Source organism: Prinia subflava, chromosome 18 (assembly GCF_021018805.1).
Source record: "Prinia subflava isolate CZ2003 ecotype Zambia chromosome 18, Cam_Psub_1.2, whole genome shotgun sequence".
Classification (NCBI taxonomy): Eukaryota; Metazoa; Chordata; class Aves; order Passeriformes; family Cisticolidae; genus Prinia; species Prinia subflava.
The window spans coordinates 2,178,156-2,195,737 of NC_086264.1; the positions used below are offsets into that span (position 1 = coordinate 2,178,156).

At 52.8% G+C, this 17,582-nt stretch overlaps 1 protein-coding gene and 1 long non-coding RNA gene across 3 annotated transcripts in view; one reads left to right on the forward strand and one right to left on the reverse strand.

Moving 5' to 3' along the window:
* Positions 1–7,026: 7,026 nt before the first annotated feature.
* Positions 7,027–8,295, forward strand: LOC134560026 (uncharacterized). The gene is made up of 2 exons (XR_010082661.1): positions 7,027–7,429; positions 7,880–8,295. It is a non-coding gene; the product is annotated as an uncharacterized LOC134560026 (long non-coding RNA).
* Positions 8,296–10,101: 1,806 nt separating this feature from the next.
* Positions 10,102–17,582, reverse strand: part of FRAS1 (Fraser extracellular matrix complex subunit 1) — a 109,026-nt gene continuing 101,545 nt past the window's right edge. For both annotated transcript variants that reach the window (XM_063415489.1, XM_063415488.1), the window contains exons 61-73: positions 16,998–17,185; positions 16,560–16,835; positions 16,170–16,402; positions 15,687–15,847; positions 14,764–14,978; positions 13,587–13,737; positions 13,161–13,268; positions 12,843–13,002; positions 12,351–12,467; positions 12,080–12,246; positions 11,570–11,775; positions 11,139–11,285; positions 10,102–10,748 (exon numbers count right to left, since the gene is read on the reverse strand). In XM_063415489.1, the coding sequence (XP_063271559.1) occupies positions 10,167–10,748; positions 11,139–11,285; positions 11,570–11,775; positions 12,080–12,246; positions 12,351–12,467; positions 12,843–13,002; positions 13,161–13,268; positions 13,587–13,737; positions 14,764–14,978; positions 15,687–15,847; positions 16,170–16,402; positions 16,560–16,835; positions 16,998–17,185 (2,711 nt within the window). In that variant the 3' untranslated portion in view covers positions 10,102–10,166. The remainder of the gene's footprint in view (positions 10,749–11,138; positions 11,286–11,569; positions 11,776–12,079; positions 12,247–12,350; positions 12,468–12,842; positions 13,003–13,160; positions 13,269–13,586; positions 13,738–14,763; positions 14,979–15,686; positions 15,848–16,169; positions 16,403–16,559; positions 16,836–16,997; positions 17,186–17,582) is intronic.

A 17,582-nucleotide genomic window follows, 5' to 3' on the forward strand; every position in this document is an offset into this window, starting at 1 on the left:
ACATTGGAAGCTCCAGGAGCTGGTGAGGAATGAGATTTATGCAAGGACCAGCACAGGATCACAGAGCACTATGGCTTATTCTGTAAGGCCCTACAGGAGCCAATCCCAGGTAAAGTAATTCCCCAGGGCAGTCTCCCTCCAGGTAAAGGGGAGTGACTTCCACACGATGGCATTCTCTTCACAATGACCAGAAAATGATCATTCTCTTCCCTGCAGATTACCTAAATTTTATCCTCAGAGCTTTAACGACATGTGCACTCCTGATTACCTCATTTTACCCCAAAACGTTTATTTTCTGACACTGAAGGCAACTGAACGCGGCTTTCCCGACATTGGGACGCGGCGCTTTCCGCCCGCCCCTCACGACCCCCGGGTGAGCCGCGGGGGCGGGGCCGCAGCCAGGCTCTGCCCAATCAGCGCTGCGATCGCCTCACCGCACCCGCCAATCCCCGGCCGGCCAAGGCTATAAGAGTGGGTGCCTGAGGCGGGAGTTCGGACTTTCCTGGTTTTGTGGGTGCTCCTTGTGCCTCGATGAGGTAAAAATACAGTTTAATGTATCTATTTACGATGTGTGATAAACGCCAATCACTCGCTTTTTGAAATTTATGAAAATTTAATAAAGAATAAAAATTGGTTACAAAAAATTAATACAATAATAAAAGTTCAAAAAGTTTTCAGAGACAGGACAAATAATGAGACAAATAAGAGCAAAGAAGGTAGCCCGGGCCTACCGTCCCCTCTCCTTTACAGACAAAGGCTCGCAAGGAGAGGGGCCCAGAACAAAGAGAAGTCTTTCTTTTTAAGCCTTCAATTTATGACTATTCATATCTTACGTAAAACAAGTAATTTTCAGCCGTTTCTTGTCACAAAAGTTTTCTGTTAATTAAAAAAAACACATGAGAGTATACGTCCTTGAGAAAGTTAGGTTCTGTGGATAAGAGGCCATAAATTCTTCTTCACTAGAAGGTTTAAGGGCCTCTGTAAATGTTATCTCTGTGCTGAGGAATTTTTCTTCTTGAGCAGAAAAAATATCACACACATACACAGCTTCTATTATACTACAACATTGTTAATTACAAAACTATTTTCACTACATTATTCTAATGTTAATACAGTATAACTTTTCTACTTAGCATATTACATATAGTAAATATCTGCGTAGAGCCACACACACAATATGCCTTTTTCACAGATGTATGGGACTTGGAGTGAGGTTTCAGTGTGTGATGTGCTGGGGGGCAGGTACTCAGTGACCCGAGGTAAAGCCATGGCAAGGATGAAAATCTGTTGACCTCTGAGTTTGCCTTGGCATCCCAGAGCCTCTCCCTGACCTCTCCCTGTGCAGATTATGAGGGGAATGTTTTCTAAATCGGTTATTTACTGATCTTTTTAGTGTTGAGTTGATGCATTTTGCTCATTTCGTGTCTTTTAAACCTTAGGTGGCATTTCCCTTGGAGCTGTTTATGCTTGGAAGAGGCAGTTGCCTTGCAAAGCTTTTCTGTAAAATATAACTGTGTGAAATCATTGAGTTTCCACGGTAAGAGTAGTACTTACACTCCCATTAGAGAACTGGGGTGTGTTAGGCAGGGACTGGGAAGCACACAGGTTTTTTCTGCCTAAATTCCTCAGCCATTGATTTCTGTCCATTTGCAGCAGTAACTTTGTGAACTAGAGCTGCATCACTGATGATATCCAAGCCGTTCCTTAGGACTGAGAGCACCACAGGGAGCAGAACCTGGGTTCAACTGTGTTGAAACAATGCCAGGAGAACAGGAATCTCTCAGAAAACAGGATAAAATAATGTATTCTAAATGTCTTTATTTCAGTCAAGTGCCTGCCACTGTAGCAGGTGAGTATGCAGCTACACTCACTGAGATAACACACAGGTGATGCACTGGCGCTCCTGGGTCAATGGCAATTGTTGCCAGGTGGTTCCAGTTAGGTTCAGTTGCAGTGGATCTGCACTGAAAAGCTGAAGCACAGGAAGCTGTGCTGTCCATCAGTGTTGTCTAGTGAGTGTCCTGATGTCCCTGATCTAATGCTGTGCTGTCACTGGGACAGCTCACTCTCCTTTTAACTCTTGAAAAGTGCTGCAAGTACAAACTGGAGTATAAAACACATGTGGGAAGCTTTGTGTTCCCAAGGGAAAGCTTTAGCTGTGCAGCTAAAGCTAAAGCTGTGCAGCTTCTGAAGTACACAGATATTTCAGGTTCCCACAGAAACCTGCTGGGCTGTGGTTCTGGGGCAGGAGTGCCAGAAATTTGGTGTATTCAGTGCCACCTGGAGAGTTATTTTCTTTGAGACTCCCAAGATCAGTCTGAAATTAGGGATGGTGACCCATGGAGGAGGACAAATGGTGTAGTTGAGTATTTTTCCTGCTCTCTGCACTCCCTCACTTTTTGCTGACACACACAGAGCTTTTAAATCCCAGGAGCACAGGCTCTGCAGTGTTTTACAATAACAGGGCGAGACATGATGGGTTATCCTGTTCAGGGGTGCCCATGAGGGACAGGTCAGCTGGGACAGCCCTTCCTGCTGTGCCTTTTCCTCTCTGGGATGAGGAAAACCTGCTTGGCCTTTCCCATGCCCGTGGCTGTGGACTGCAGTCCCCAGAACATCCATCCTCAGGCTCCTGTTGTCACGGGATGAGTGGCAGCTTCAGGCAAGCCCTGCCTTAGCCTCAGACTTTTGCCAACACATCATGCAAGCACAGACATTCCTCCCTGGCAGGTTATCAGGTTTGAGGCATTGGCTGAGAGCAGCAAAGCACTGGCAAAGTCTTAGTTCAAAGTCCTTGACTGGAAATCCAGTCTGGGGATGTTGTGGCTTGAGAAGGAGCTCAGTGATCCTTTCCATGTCCTGTGCTGCCAGGCACAACAGGCCATGGGCTCAAGGAGATCCATTGCTTGTTCTGAAGGGGCAGTGAACTGGTACAATGTGCACTGAGCAGAGGAAACTGGATGTGAAGGTTTGGGTCAGTCTGGGAGGTTCCTTGAGCCCTAAGGATCATGGCAAGTGTAGCACTAAAAACTCCAAATTAGGAATAATCGAAAGACAAACCAGTTCTCAACAAACTCAACTTTCAGAATTATTTTTCAAGATAAAATAAGATCGAAATGAGCTTGGCAGAAAAGCCCAATGAAAATACCTGTGAGCAGAAACAGTAGGAATTCCTGCTGCTCCTGGTGTCCTGGTCTTTTCAGGCAGGTTTTGTATGGAATTGAAAGGCAGTTTTCTTGCCTCTGGTGAGCTGCAGCCACATCCCCACTGAAGAAGAAAATGGGGGAGCAGCAAGAGGGAAGATGGCTTTTAGGCCACCACAACAATTGCTGCAAAAGAAGGAAAAGGAAGCCAGTAGCCTGGAGCTGGATGCCCCAGGCCCCTGCCAAGCACAGGGGTTACTGCTTGGTGTTTTTTCTCTGCAGTGTTTGTCCTGTACTGTCTGTTCAGGGCTTGTTCCTCACTGTTCCATCTCAAAATATGCTGGAGAAAGAGGCCAAAACTCCCACTGTGGTTGTGGAGGATTTGTCTGCAGTGACTTCCTGGTGGAGCAAGGACGAGTAGCTGCAAAGGGAGCATAGCTGGGTGAATCCTCTCCAGTCACCATTGTCCCCAGATGTCACATCCTGCTGCTGCAACCTGGTACGATTGTACTGCCCCAAGCCCAGGGACTGTTTTGGTAGTCCTGCATGCAGCTCTCTGCACTGGAGCTTTGTGTTTGAGCTCAGTGAAGTTCATTTCACTGTTCAGTGTGTGTGATTCCTCTGTAACAAACACACTGGGCAGTTACTCCAAACTAGTTCCCTCCTTGAACTGATGGATCACAGGGCTGAGACCAAATAACTTCCTATTCTGGAGCACTTCTCTGCTGCTCTCTGGAGAGGATGGTGCTGAGCTCCGTGAACAAAGGACAAAAGTATTTCAGCGTCCTGGATATCTCTTACCTAAAGTCCAGTGCCAAAGGATAACTCTCAACTGGGTTCTGGGATGCTGATGGTTCTGTTAAAATTAGGCAAATAATACAATAAGGAAAATTAGCACCCTTTTATGTCTGAAATTGGTTTGAATAAAAATCCTGAAGAAGGGCACTTTTATATTTAATATGGCTGTCACCTCCCCCATTTTAAATGAAAAGTTCTATAATAAGCAATGAGAACAAATATGTGAAAGCCAGGAGCTTTTGACTTGCACAGTGGACTTAATTTTCCTTTTCTTCACTCTTTCAGGACAGGAAAAATTTAGTTTGACCCAGCTCTGCCAAAACCTTTGGTTTTGGTGGGGCTTGAGCAGCCAAACCCAAGACCCTCCAGCCCTGATGGCCTGGAGGACACCTGGTCCTGCTCCTGCTATGGGGTCAGTCAGAGGGACACATCTCCCTTTTCCTGTCTGCTGGGATTAACTCACTAGGAAATGTCAGCATGGCTCCACTGTTTACTGGGTTTATCCATTTCTCCCTGTGTTCAGGGATGTAGTGTCCAAGGGATTGTCTTGACTTGTGGATCCCAAGGACACCAGAAACAGGAGGGTGCCAGAGCTGTGTCACATCAGGTTGTGTTTCCCTCTGAGGACAGAGTCTCTGAGAAACCCATGCCAGTAATTTTTACAGGGGAAAAATTAATAGTGATTACTTTTGATCCATGGGCAATTTTCTTTGGAATTATCAACCAGAGAGTGCATCAATGGAGAGCATTTCTTTTGGCTCTTTTTCTGGTTTGTAATTTCTGTTCTGGTTTAAATTAGTTTTGTGTGCTCCTGTTAAGGTAACAACATGTCTTTACCTTGAAATGTGTGGTGGTTTTATTTGTTTAGGTTTTTTATATTTTTTCCCCAACTTAATCAGCCCTTCCATAAATAGTCTGTGTTGTTCTACATGCTTTGCTTATGGGTCAGAGAATGAAGTGAAATTACATTTTAATATCTTATATTTTTCCAAAAATAAGTGGGATGTTGCCTTGCCACTCCCCAAACCACTCCAAGCACATGAGAGTAGCTCAGAGCTGGCAGAGTTCTCTGAGAAATTGCAATATTTGAGAGGTTTAAGTATTAATAACAACTCTGTTACCTCTTGGTTGCAAAGATTCACTCCTACAGTCTCAGAAAGGTGAGGAAAAAAAAGGAACTTCTCTTATTCACGAAAGATGATCTTGTTGTTCCTAGTGTAGTCTTCTAATTCTGCGGTATGACTGTCAAGTATCTTTCTAGTGAAAGCTGATAGAAATTTAGATTTAGAATTCAAATCTGGGTCTTTTCACTACAAATTCTTGCAAAGCCTAAAGGACTGGGGTGTTGAGAGCTCTCAGCAAAGGTTATTTATTGCTGTTAGGTCAGATTACCCTCAGCTCTGGGCAGGGACCATGCTGAAGATCAGAATTAGGGCTGTGTTTAAGACTGATCCAGGTAAGTTTACCTGTAGGTGTGAAAGGCAAGGAAAGTTTTGGGGGTAAAATCTGGGATAATTTGCAGCAGCGTGAATGTACATCAAGAGGTAAATTGAGGGAGTCAGTAACTGAAAGGTAGGGAAGGTTTGTGGGGGGAGATCTCCAGGTAGAGAAGAGCGAGATGGCATTTTTGAGGAAAATGATTGTCAGTAAAATCTGAGTAACATCTAGGGGAGAGAATGAACATTCTGAGGGCAGCTCAGGTCATCAGTAGTGTCCAGGTAGGGGAGGGGAGGTTTTGGGTTTGCTCTCAACTAAGGTACAATGAACACTTTAGAGGTTAAACCCTAGGTAAAATCTCTGTTTACAGGTATTCCCTGATGGCATCTCACCTGCCTGAATTCCTGGCAGCTCCAAGCTGGGAAGACCTGGCATAACTTAGAGGGGACAGAGGTGACACTTTTGGCTGAAAACCTGGAGTAATTTAGAGGGGACCCAACATGTGTTTGTGTAGGAAAATGTGCGGGGATGCGGAGGGGAGCAAGGTGGCATTTTGAGGGAGTGGCTGACAAGAGAAAATGCACATTCTGGGGCAGAAATGAGGAAATCAATAGTGGAAAGAAAATTTGGGAGGTAAAACATGGGGTAATCTTGAGGGTAGAGAATGATCAATTTATTGTAAAAAATGAGATAATGAGTGACAAAGGGAAATCTATGGGGGAAAAGCTTGAGGTACTTCCTGGGGGAGAGAATGAATATTTTGAGGGAAAGATGATTTAATGAGAAGTGGCACACAGGGAATAATTTGGGATAAACTTGAGGTACTCTGTATTGGCAGAAAATGGAGATTTTGAGGGAAAATGAGCTAATCAGAGGTGGACAGAGAGGGAATACTTTGGGGGTAACACCTGGGTAATCTTTAGGGGAGAGAATTAACTTCCTGAGGTAAACTGAGGTGATAAGTAGTGCAAAGGTAGTGATATATTGGGGGGAGGGGGGGAAACTTGAGAGAATCTCCAGGATAGAGAATAAATATTTTGAAGTAAAACTGAGGTAAATTAATAGTGGACAGGTAGGGAAAATCTTGGTGAAGTTTGTGATAACTTCTAGCAGAGTAAATGAAAATTGTGAGTTAAGAGTTAGGTAACCAGTAGTGCACATTAGGGAAATATTTGTGGCTAAAAACTGAGATAACCTCCAGGGTAGAGAATGAACATTTTGAGGTAAACAGACGGAATCAGTAGTGGACAGGCACAGAAAATTTTAGGGGTAAAATTGAGGTAATGTCTCGAGGAGAGAAAACAACATTTTGAGATAAATATGAGGTAAAAAGTACTGGACAGGTAGGGAAATTTTCAGGGAAAAATCCTGAGGTAATCTGTAGTGGATAGAATGAATATTTGGGATGGGATAGAGGTAATTGGTGGGAGGTTTTGGTGGGAAAATAGAAGTAATCTATAGGGACAAAATAAATATTTTGGAGTTCAAATGTGATTTAACCTGTAGAGGAAATACTGAAAATCCTGAGGTAAAAGTGAGGTGGTCATTAACAGCTAGGCATGGAAAAATTTGGGATTAAAACATGAGGTCATGTAGGGAAGAGAATGAACATTGTGAGGTCAAATGAGGTAATTAATAGTAACGGATAGGAAAAATCTTGGATGCTGAGTCTGTAAAGAAAGACAATTTTGAGGTGAACTGAGGTAATCAGTAGTGTAAGGTGAAGTTTTGGGTTTAAATTTGAGATAATCTGTAAGAAACAAAGAACAAAGGGTGAATAACCTGAAGTAATCTGTAAGGGACAGAATGAATTTTTAGGGCTGAGGATAGAGGTAAATAGTGAGGGGGGTTGGTGGTAAAATCTAGGGCATCCATAGGGGACAAGATTAACATTTTGAGGGTAAAACCTGCAGTAATCAGGTGCGAGATGGGCGGGGCTGTGGGGCGGGGCCGAGGGCATTTAAACCCCGGAAGCCCCGCAGGCCCCATTTTCTCCCCAGCGCCGGGAGGTGCCGGCAGTGGCCGGCCCGGGCACCTCAGGCGGGGCCCAGGTGAAGCGCTTCTCTCCTCCTCTCTGCCTCTACTTTTCTTCCCTTCCTCCTCTACCGTCGTCCCCCATCTCCCCCCAAAACCGCCCGCGCCCTCTCTTCTCTCACCTCCCCGCCTCCCTCCCTGTTCTGCTATGCACCCCGACCACACCCTGCCCCTCCTGCCAACCCCCTCCTCACCTTACTACCCAACCTGAGCCCTGCCTCTATTGCTCCTCTATCCCTTCTTCCCGCTCCCTCCTCAGCTCACTACCCAACCTGGCTCTTCCCTCTGTTCCTGCTCCTCCTTCCTTCCCCTCCACCGTCCCTGCCCCACCTGCCCCGGCCTCCCCCTATCTCCCCTACGCACCTCCTAACCCTCGGTCCCCCTTCTCCCGTCTTTGTCCCCTTTATCGTTTCTCTGTCCCTTTTATGCCCTTTGTCTCTCCCTAATCCCTTTCTCTTCTCGCGCAGTCACGGGGTTCGGGCCGCCGCTGATAAAGCCCAGAGGGCCGGAGCGCGGCGCCCCTCGCGGGAATCCCCACACGGGGCCGGAGCCGCTCCGCGGGTCCCCCCACGCACAGCCCTGCCCTGCCCTGCCCTGCCGGGTGTGCGGCTTTCCCCTCCTCACACTGGGGGCGGGGGTCAGGGTGGGCCCCCTCCTCACTAGGGAGTCCTGGTGTGGGTAGGGGCTGGATTAGGGAGAGCCCCCTCCGGAGGAGGTCCGGGGTGGGAGGGGTTGGGGATCCGCCCCCCTGAGGCCCTCCCACCTCGGACCCTCCCCTCCGGTCCTGGCGCGGTCCCTCCTCAGGTCCCCCTCCTTCGGTGGGGTCAGGCAGAGGGGAGACTGCTGGCGTTTGAAACAAATATATAATTACCGTTCAGAGTGACGTGAGCCCCTCTGCTGTCCCCACCACCCCCGGGCCCTGTCCAGAGCAGGCTAGCTGGAGAGAAGGATAAGGGGAGGCAGGGTCGGCCTGGGCAGGGAGGGTGGAAGGACGAGGGGGAGAAAGGGGAGGCTGGAGGGGTAACAGAAGGGGGTGTCGGGGTGGGTAGCGGGGAAGAACGGGGCAGGAAGGAGGCGTGAGGGTGGCTGGGGTGCGTAGCAGGGCAAGGACGGGGCGGGGGGGGAGGCCAGGTGGGGGAGGAAGGGGTATTGGGGGGCGTAGAGAGAAGGGAGCTGAAGGGGAGGTAGAGAGAAGCAGAGGTGCAGGGCCGAGACCTCCGCGCCTCAGCTGGGCCCCACGGAGGGAGCATGGACCGGCTACCGCCGACCCTCTGGCATATCGCACCTGCGGCATTTTCGGGGTTTCAATGCTTTCGGCCCCGCCCCGCGCAGCCGCCCTGGATCCCCTCACACCTGTGCCGGCCCCGCCCCCCGCACCGCAGTCCCGGGGCCACGCGGGGGCGCCGCGCTCGCACCGCGCTCCGTGTCCGCCAGAGGGCGCCCTGCGGGGTCCCGGGGCCACGCGGTGACTCTGCGTCCGCACAGGGGAACCGGGGAACCGCCGCGGTCCCGGTCCCGATACCGATCCCGGGCCCGATACCGATCCCGGGCCCGATGCCGCTTCGATCCTCCCGACGGGCGAGAGGCGGCCCCGGGCGGGACCCCCGGCAGAGCCCAGCACCGCTCGGCCCCGCAGCCCCTCCCGGCCTCAGTCGCGGCCCCGCCGCAGCGCCCCTGGCACGCGCCCCCTGGCCCCGCCCCCTTTGTCACCGCCCCTCACACCTGTGCAAGCCCCGCCCCCTTTGTCCCCGCCCCTCACACCTGTGCAGGCCCCGCCCCCCGTGCCCCGTCCCGGAGCCTCTCTCGGCGCTGGGCGAGCCCCGCCCCGGGGCCGCTCCCGGCGGGACCGCTCGGGGCCCGGGGCCGCTCCCGGCGGGGCTGGGACTGGGCCACTGGTGTGGGACCGAGTCCTGCCGGTGTCCACTCGCGGAGCGGTCCTGCCTCTCTCCCGGCGGGCGGGTTGCGGGTCTCGGGGATTGCGGCCCATGGTCGGATTGATGTTCAGACAGGGGTGGGGACTGGGCAAACCCTAGCCTGGAATCGATGACCCCCTCCTGCTACGATGCCGGGACGAGGTTGACCGAAAGCGGGTGATGGAGCCCACAGCCGGAGCTGAGATGGCGGTTCGGGTCTTGCCGAGGTCCCGGGCGGTGCTGCCTCTCCCTCGTCGGGAGGATCGAAGCGGCACCGGGCCCGGGATGGCCGCGGGCGGGCGGTGCCGGGACCGGGATCGCGGCGGTTCCCGGTGCGGATGCGGCGCCCCCGCGTGGGCAGGGCCGGCATCGTCCCCGCCGCGCTCCCGTCCCGGCCCCTCCGCTCCGCCACCGCCGAGGCCGCGGCGGCCCCGGGCCCGAGCAGCGCCCGCCTCTCCCTTTTCCTTCCCCGGCGCCGCTGCTCCGTGCGGCTCCCGCCCGCCACGCCCCGGGGGAATGAGGGGGGCAGGAGGGGCGGCACAGGAAGGGCCATACCGGGTGGAGATTTTAGTTCAGCTTTACTCTCTTCCAGAGGATCCAGAGGACCGCGGCTGCTCGCTGGCTGGCTCAGAGCTCTCACATGAGGGATGGTTGCTCCCCAGGGAAAGCAGGAGCCCGCAGCGCTGGAGCAGCACCGAGAGGGCAGCGGTGCCGTGGGGAGCAGCGGGAACGCACAGTTGCCCCTCCTCACCAGACTCAAAAAATACCCGCGTGGCTTTTCAGTTTTGGATTATCTTTATTTTTCAGTTTATAAAAAGCCTTTCCCAGTGCGTGTGCTCCGTTAAACTTCCGTGCCGTCGTGCAAATTGCTGTGGACTTTGACTTCCAAGTTCACCTGCTTCACTCTCCTGCCCTGCCCCTGGCAGGCGCCGCCGCCCCTCGGGGGATGAACGTTCCTGACGGCGCAGCACGGGCTGCCCGCGGCCCTGGGGCCGCCCCGGGGCAGCTCCACCTTGGTGTTCAAGGGGTGCTCCTGGGGAGCGCCCCCGGCAGCCTCCCGCTTCCTCCGCAGCTTCCGGCACTTCCTGGCGAGGAGGCAAATTCCGGACAGCACCAGCAGCAGCAGCGTGAGGGCGGCGAAGGCGCTGCCCAGGGAAGCGCCCGTTTGGGACAGGGAGGCTGCGACGGCAGCTTCCTCCCGCTCCAAGAGCAGCGACTTCATGTTGGTGCCGTTCTTCAGCTGGTCGCCCTCGTTGTCGTAGATGAGGGAGTCGTCCAGCGCCGGCCTCCCCGCCCCCTGGGCCAGGTCCCTGCGGCCGCGCTGCCAGCGCCGAGCCAGGGAGCGCTGGACACGGGGCCCGGCCGCGCCCTCCGGGCCGATCACGTAAATCACTTGGAGGTACCACTGGTGTCCGGCTTCCACCTTTACCAAAGGGAAGGCACGGGCAGAGGGAATGTTAACCATGGCTTTTACATCAGGTGATTCTGATAAGGACTGGTATGTTTTGTGTCCTTGTCTGACAGTCAGCTAAGTGCGTTTTTCTAAGCACCTGCAGTAACACTGACCACCCAGTGAGGTGTCCAGCCTTTGCCAATGGCAATAATTCATTCAGGAACAGGAGTAATATGTTTTTAAAGAGGTTTCTCATGAGTGCTTCAGGAAAAAAAAGAAATTACCATCATAATATCCTAATCTCCATTTCCTGTGTCAGAGTTGAATTCTGAAGGCCCAGAGCCTACAATTCACCAAGTGTTTGGGAGGTCCTGGACAGAGAAGTCCGTGTTGGGCTACCAAAAAGCACTGGGTACATACCTTGTAGAGGGCATCCACCTTGAGAGTAAATCCATCCACTCCAGGCATGCTGCTCACCGAGTGGAACTCGGAGAGCTCGGAAGCAAAGTGGGCGTCAAAAGGCACATCGTGGAAATACTTGTCCGTCACCTCTGGCTGGTTTCGGTCCTGGAAGTCAGAGGAATGTTGTGAGGGATGCTGCCTGCTTCCCCAAGAGAGGCTGGAAGCCAGGGCGCTGTGTAAGGGATCTGGTCCGAATGCCCCATCTCCACACCCACATGTGGGCCTGGATTAAGGAATACTCATGGACAAAGAGGAAGGAAAAACTGATCCTGCGTTCACAGTTTGTACCAGCAGTACAAAACATCCACCAGACTCCTTTCCTCATCCCTTTGCAGTCACAATCTGCTCATTGCCAAATCCCAACCAGGAAGGGGGCGCAGAGGACTCACCAGGAGGAGGAATCGGTGTTTCAGGTTCTTGTTGGGCTGGATGCAGCCGTACTGGGGCCCCTCGTTGTAGATGGTGCCCGTGGGGTCGAAGAAGGGCACGTAGCCGTCCCTGCCTGTGCACAGGTACACCTTCTCCAGCTGCAGCTTGTAAGCGGCGTTCAGGTTTTGTTCCGGGTGCCACAGCACGCGCCCGTACAGGATTTGCCCTGGGGACAAAGAGGGACAGGTGAAATTCCCCAGCCAGGAGAACACTGCTAGAACCAAATGTGCTGGAGCACACACGAGCCTGTGTTCAGAAGGGTTTGGATTGTTTGGGAAGGGCTTGGTGCATGGGAGAACACAGTGCCACAGCACGCTGTTGTTTTGCAGGGCTGTAAGATGCTCAAAATGTCATTTATTGCTGTGGAAGAGGCAAAGCCACATCTGGGTTTTGCCCTTTCCTCTCCAGGAAATGGAAGCTGTGAAGGCACAAACACTGGGCACAAGCAGAAGAGGAGAGGTAAATCCTACCCTTGGAAAAAGCCCCTTTGTAATCCATTTCTGCCAGAGACATTTCCGATTTGGTGGGGTCCATTAGAAAAACCTTCTCGTTGTTACAGAGCTGAAACTCCGTGTTCAGGGAGTAAACAACTGGAACTGGGCGGTTTGTCTGCTGGAAGGCAATCGGGATCAAAAACCTGGAATTGGGACAAGGAAGGAAGCAAAGGAGAGATGAGGTTTGGACATGTGCACCCCAAAGGGGCTGAGCCTGCCCTGCTGCCCTGGGGATGGGTGCCCTTACCGCTCGGGAGCGTGGGCCGTGCAGGGCAGGGGCTTGTCTCCAGGCTCTGCCCACGGCTGCGTGGGCTGCACCGTGCAGGGGATCAGCAAGATGGTGTATTCTCCAGAGTAATCCTTCCTGGGAACAGAGGGGAGACCCTGCAGCCACCAAGCAGAGCTCTCAGCTCTTCACCCAGGGCAGCACCTCTCCCGTGCCCCAGCAATGCCATCCAGCAGTCCCTGAGGGACAAGTGTGGCCTTCTGAAATGCGCTGTCACCTCTGGGATCAGTCTATCCACAGGCTTCACTGCTGGAAAAATTCCTTTACAAGACGTTGAGCTGATTTTTTCTCTCAGTAGAACAGTGTTCCAGCCCTGACAGCGACTCCCCACATGCTCCAGCTCTGACCAAGCTCCTGAGCATTCCACACTACTGCTGTGGCTGCTGGAGGGGTGCCAGGGAGAAAATGGTGCTGTGGGAAGCTGCTGAAGGGGACTGGAGCCCCAGCCCTCACCTGTTGTAGGAGCTGGTTGCTCTCCAGAGCTGGTAGGGAGAGTCGAAAGTCTGAGCACTCCACAGCAGCTGCAGGTCAAATTCGATCCCTCCCAGGTGCTCTGGAGTCATCAAAGAGGACCTGACATCTGGCAGGCTGTGGTGCTCCATGACAAACAGCCCTGGGGAGGACAAGGAGGTGACAGGAGGCAGAGTACAGAGCATGTCGTGCACCTCATCACAGAGGGGCTCCTGGCAGAGACAGGGACCTGTTCTGCTTTGTCAGAGCAGAGCCGTGTGTGACCCTGGCCCGTGTTCCTGTCAGGATCAGTGCCCTCACCTCTGAACTTGGCCTGTGTCTTGAACTCGATGACCAGCCGGCCGTCCTCGCGGATGTAGATGCGGATGATCTGCAGCCGGGCCGAGAGCACGCTGTCCGTCTGGATCCCTGCAAGGACAGCGCCGTGGGAGCCTGCACTGCACCCTCTGCCCGCCCTGGGAGAGGCGGAAGCAGGGCCCTTGGGGAAGCAGGCCCCTGGGAGGGGCCTGGGAGAGCTCCAAAAGGCAGGGGTCAGCTGGGACCATCCTCCAGGGAGCCACCCACACTCCTCCATTGTCCACTGGCTGCCTAAGGCCCCCGCAAGCATAAAGGAAGGAAATACTTCGAGTTCCCCACTCCCTCAGGACTCTGGTGGCAGTGCAGGAACCAAGGGGAAAACATGAAGGAGCCACTCCTTCCACACCCCTTGGAGTGCCTCAGGCTCACCTGTCCTCCAGAGAACAGTGTCATAGAAGAAGGAGAACTCCATCTCTGTGTGGTGCTCCAGGGAAGCCCAGCCCCTCGGGGCCGTCACATAGATGTAGGACACGTAGAGAGGGACATGGACTGTCAGGAAGGACTGGGCAGAGTCCCTTACCTGGCAATAAAACCCCAAAAAGGGGGTTATGCATCTTCAAGTGAAGTCACAGGTGACTCTGAACATTCTTTATGTGACTATGAACATTCTTTATTCCTCAGACAAACCTGTGTCTTAATTCAGGGGCAGCACTAAGGCTCTCTGGGACCATGGGACAGAGGAGCTCTGGGCACAGTTTCACCTCAAAACCTCCCCCCAGTTTCTAAGGCTGTGAATTAAAAATCAGCAGTTCTGCTTGCTCAGGCCTCCCAGAGCTCTCCATGTATTATCTGCAGAGTGCAGCTGTACTTTGCAGGCCCTGGAGAATTCAGGGAGATGTTCCAGCCTGGCTGGTGCCAGGCTCCACATGCTCCACTGGGCAGTTGTTCAGGCCAAGTAGCTCCTGTGGGCTTGTGCCAACAATTGCAGCTATAAAAGGAAACTTAATGAAGTAGTCCAGGCTGGCAGGAATTAAAAGAGATGCTGCTGCTCCTAGCAATGTGGCTGGGAATTTAATGCAAGAACTCAAGGGAGATGGAGTGGGCTGCACATGGATGATGCAGCCACAAGAGGGCAGGGAGACACCTCAAATACTGAGAGGCACTCATTTATACAGGAACATTTTTGGGTTTTGGTCTCCAGTCTGTTCATTAGGAAATGAGTTAAAATATCCCATGACCTCGCTCTGTTGTGGAGTGTGGACTGAGCTGCCTCTGCTCTGTCCTTTGCTCATTTCTACTGGCTGAAAACATGGTCAGAATTATAAGAGAGCCCAGCTGAGAACGCTTTGTATTTCCAGTATGGGGGTACATTAAAAACTAAATATTTTTCTGGTTGCTCTGAAGATTAAGAGAATAAAAGCTGTGATACCCCCAGGAAAATAAATGAAATAAATGCACATAGCACTGTTCTCTTCCAGTTGACACGGGGGAAAAGCCACGCTCCACCTGTACAGAGCAGAGCAGCAACTACACACAAGTGCAGAGCTGTGCCAGGGAACAGAGAGCGACCTGGGATCCGTGGGAGAGCTCTGGGTGGGCCTCTCACCTGGAAGTCAGCAGTGACAGAGCCCCCACAGACGTCAATCAGTTCGGTCATGTCGTAATAAGCGTCGAAGGTCCAGATGCAGCTCTTGAGGTTGAGGTGCTGGTACAGCTGGATGCTCTTGGGCTCCCTCACCGTGGGGTCCAGCTGGTAGGGGCGGTCGTAGCCCGGGCCCAGCACGGAGCTGTCCTGGGTCACCTCGTCCAGGAACCCTGCCTCTGAGTGAGAGAAGTCAGGACACTGATCCCTCCCGATTTTGAACAGCCCGAGGCGAGTATGGAGGTCTGGCTTCACTCTTGAATCATGGGAGCTCCTCTCCCTTCATTATCCTGGAGGTCAAACTGGACACACTCAGATCTTCATGGGGGAAAATGTTACAGGAATGGGGGAAGCATCCTAAAAACTAAACTTAGGGACCTACAAGGCTGAAGTTAACCTTTAAGAAATGAGGAACAGGTTGAGTGTGGAATTATCAGAATGAATATTCTGATAATATCCAGGCTGCCTGCCCGGATCTAGCATGGATTTCATTCCCTGGAGTATCAGAGACACAGTCTGCCTGTTCTTTTCAGCTGTGACATTTTCTTCAGCAGAGAATTGATTTTGTTGCCTCGTGGGAGATCTCAGTGACCCAGACACAAAGATCCAGCCCTGCAGATCCCTCTTGACCTCAGGTGGATGTCAGAAAACAGATTTGAAAAGCAGAAAATCACCAGCACAATGTGAACCTACAGCCTACAAGCTCAAACATTCCCGTGCCTGGAATCCCACCTCAAACAGGGCAACTGTGGTCACTGCTGTTGGACCAGGAAGATCCATTGCTATTTACATCATGTCAAGAGAGCCCAGAGGAAGACAAAGCCACCCTCTCCACATTTCTTTCCAGGCTTCCACCTCAGGAAGCAAAGGCTGGCGCTGAAGGTTACCTGAGATGCCTCTGAGGTCTCTGACAGCGACCAGGTTGGAGCAGACGTGCTGGTGCCTGTAGATGGACTCGGAGAGAAGGAAATGCAGGTTGTGCAGTGGCAGCGTGGAGATGAGGGGCAGCATCCCATCCTGGTGGGGGATCTGCACCGAGATGTGGATCCTGGAACAAGCAGCACATGAGACAGCAGAACAGAGCAGCCTGGCAGGCACAGGATCCCCACAGCAGCACAGCCCCAGCAGGTGAGCCTGATGTTTGGTTTGAGCTGGATTTCCCCAGCTACACATCTGCTCCTTAAGCTGTCCCACCAACTCCCAGTTCCTGCGGTGAAGGGCACCCCCTCAGCCGAGCAGGGTGCGAGAAGAGAGTGCGAGCATGAACCCGAGCACCCCACGCTGCAAGAGGGATGTGGCTTCACACACACATTGTGCTTGTGAGCCCAGGCACATCTGTGAGCTGCACTCCCCCTTCTCCAGCCTCATACCTGTTGGGATGCTCCTTGTGCTTCACATCCAGGTACCGGAGCGTGGCAATGAAGGACTGTGCCTGGAACCCTCGGGCTGTCCCTGCCACCACAGGCGTGTGGCAGATGGCACTGTCTGTGCCTATGGTCACCACGTTGCTCCTCAGGGGGGTCCCCACGTGGCCGGCCTTGTCCACAGCCTTGGCCACGCAGCGCACGTGGAAGCGCCGGCTGAAGTAGATGCTGTCCAGCACCTGAGGGAACAAGGGGGGGAAACCAGTGGCGCTTCTTCCAGCAGGCTTAAGGAAAAACAGCACTCAGTTTTCTAAACCCAAACACCCGTGCCTCACTCCAAGTCCCACATCCGAGGAGGTTTTAGGCTGGAATCTCTGCCCTGCAGCCCCGGCGTACCCTGTGGTTGACGCTGGTGAAGGGGGTGTTGTCCGTGATGGTCTCGAAAGGCGACCGCGCTCCGTTCCCGTCCGTGGGGGCGGCCACTTCCCAGCTGAACTGTATGGAAGACTGGTTGATCCCGGCCTCGCCGCAGCGCTCCTTCATGAGGGCGTACTTGGGGAAGTGGGGGTCACAGGGAGTGACGCAGACGAGGGGGTACCCTGGGGAGGGGGATTTCCTGGCACCCTCCTTGGTCACTTCCTCCACGCGGTCGTAGTCGGCCAGGGTGACGACCTGTGTGGGGGCAGGAGGGCAGCACTCAGCTGGGGCTGAGGGAAAGGGTGGAAGAAGCCATCCTTCCCTCCCACGTTGTCACTGCAGCTCTATATTTCATTTCCAAAATCCCACTGCGGTTTCCAGTCTGTACATGAAGGGCACTAAATCAGATCAACTCACCACGGGAGGTGCTGGGAGAATCAGGCTCCCTGTTGCCTCCTGATCCAAAATAGTCACTGTGGCAGTGCTGGTGTCTCCAAGAACTGCTTCCACCGGATCATCTGGGCCCAGCACCAGAGAAAAGGACTCGTGCCATTCCCGGTCTTCGTTGGACATGATCTCCACCTTAAACATGATGTGGGCCACACCTGTGGGAGCGAGTGCAAGAAAAACAGAGAGAGGTCGATTCATCATCAGAGACTGCTCTGAAGTCTCATCCAAACCCTGTGCAGCTGCTCTGGGCTGTGACCATGCAGACATTATGATAAAATACACATTATAAATTTTATTTCCACTCATTGCTTCTAATAATTTACCCAGAGGAGTCTACTATAAACATAAAACTCCAGCTATGACAACTGATCCAATCGATCCGGTGATGGATTTACTAGCAGATGCTGTCTGAGGATTAATAATGACTGTCTTGTATTAGCTGTCTGGAGGAAAAATCTGGGATGCAAAGCACATTCCCATGCCTCCTCTCCCTCAGACTGGTGTGCAGAGCTTTTTGATGAAGGCTTCTTGGTCCAGCAGCATGGTCTGAGG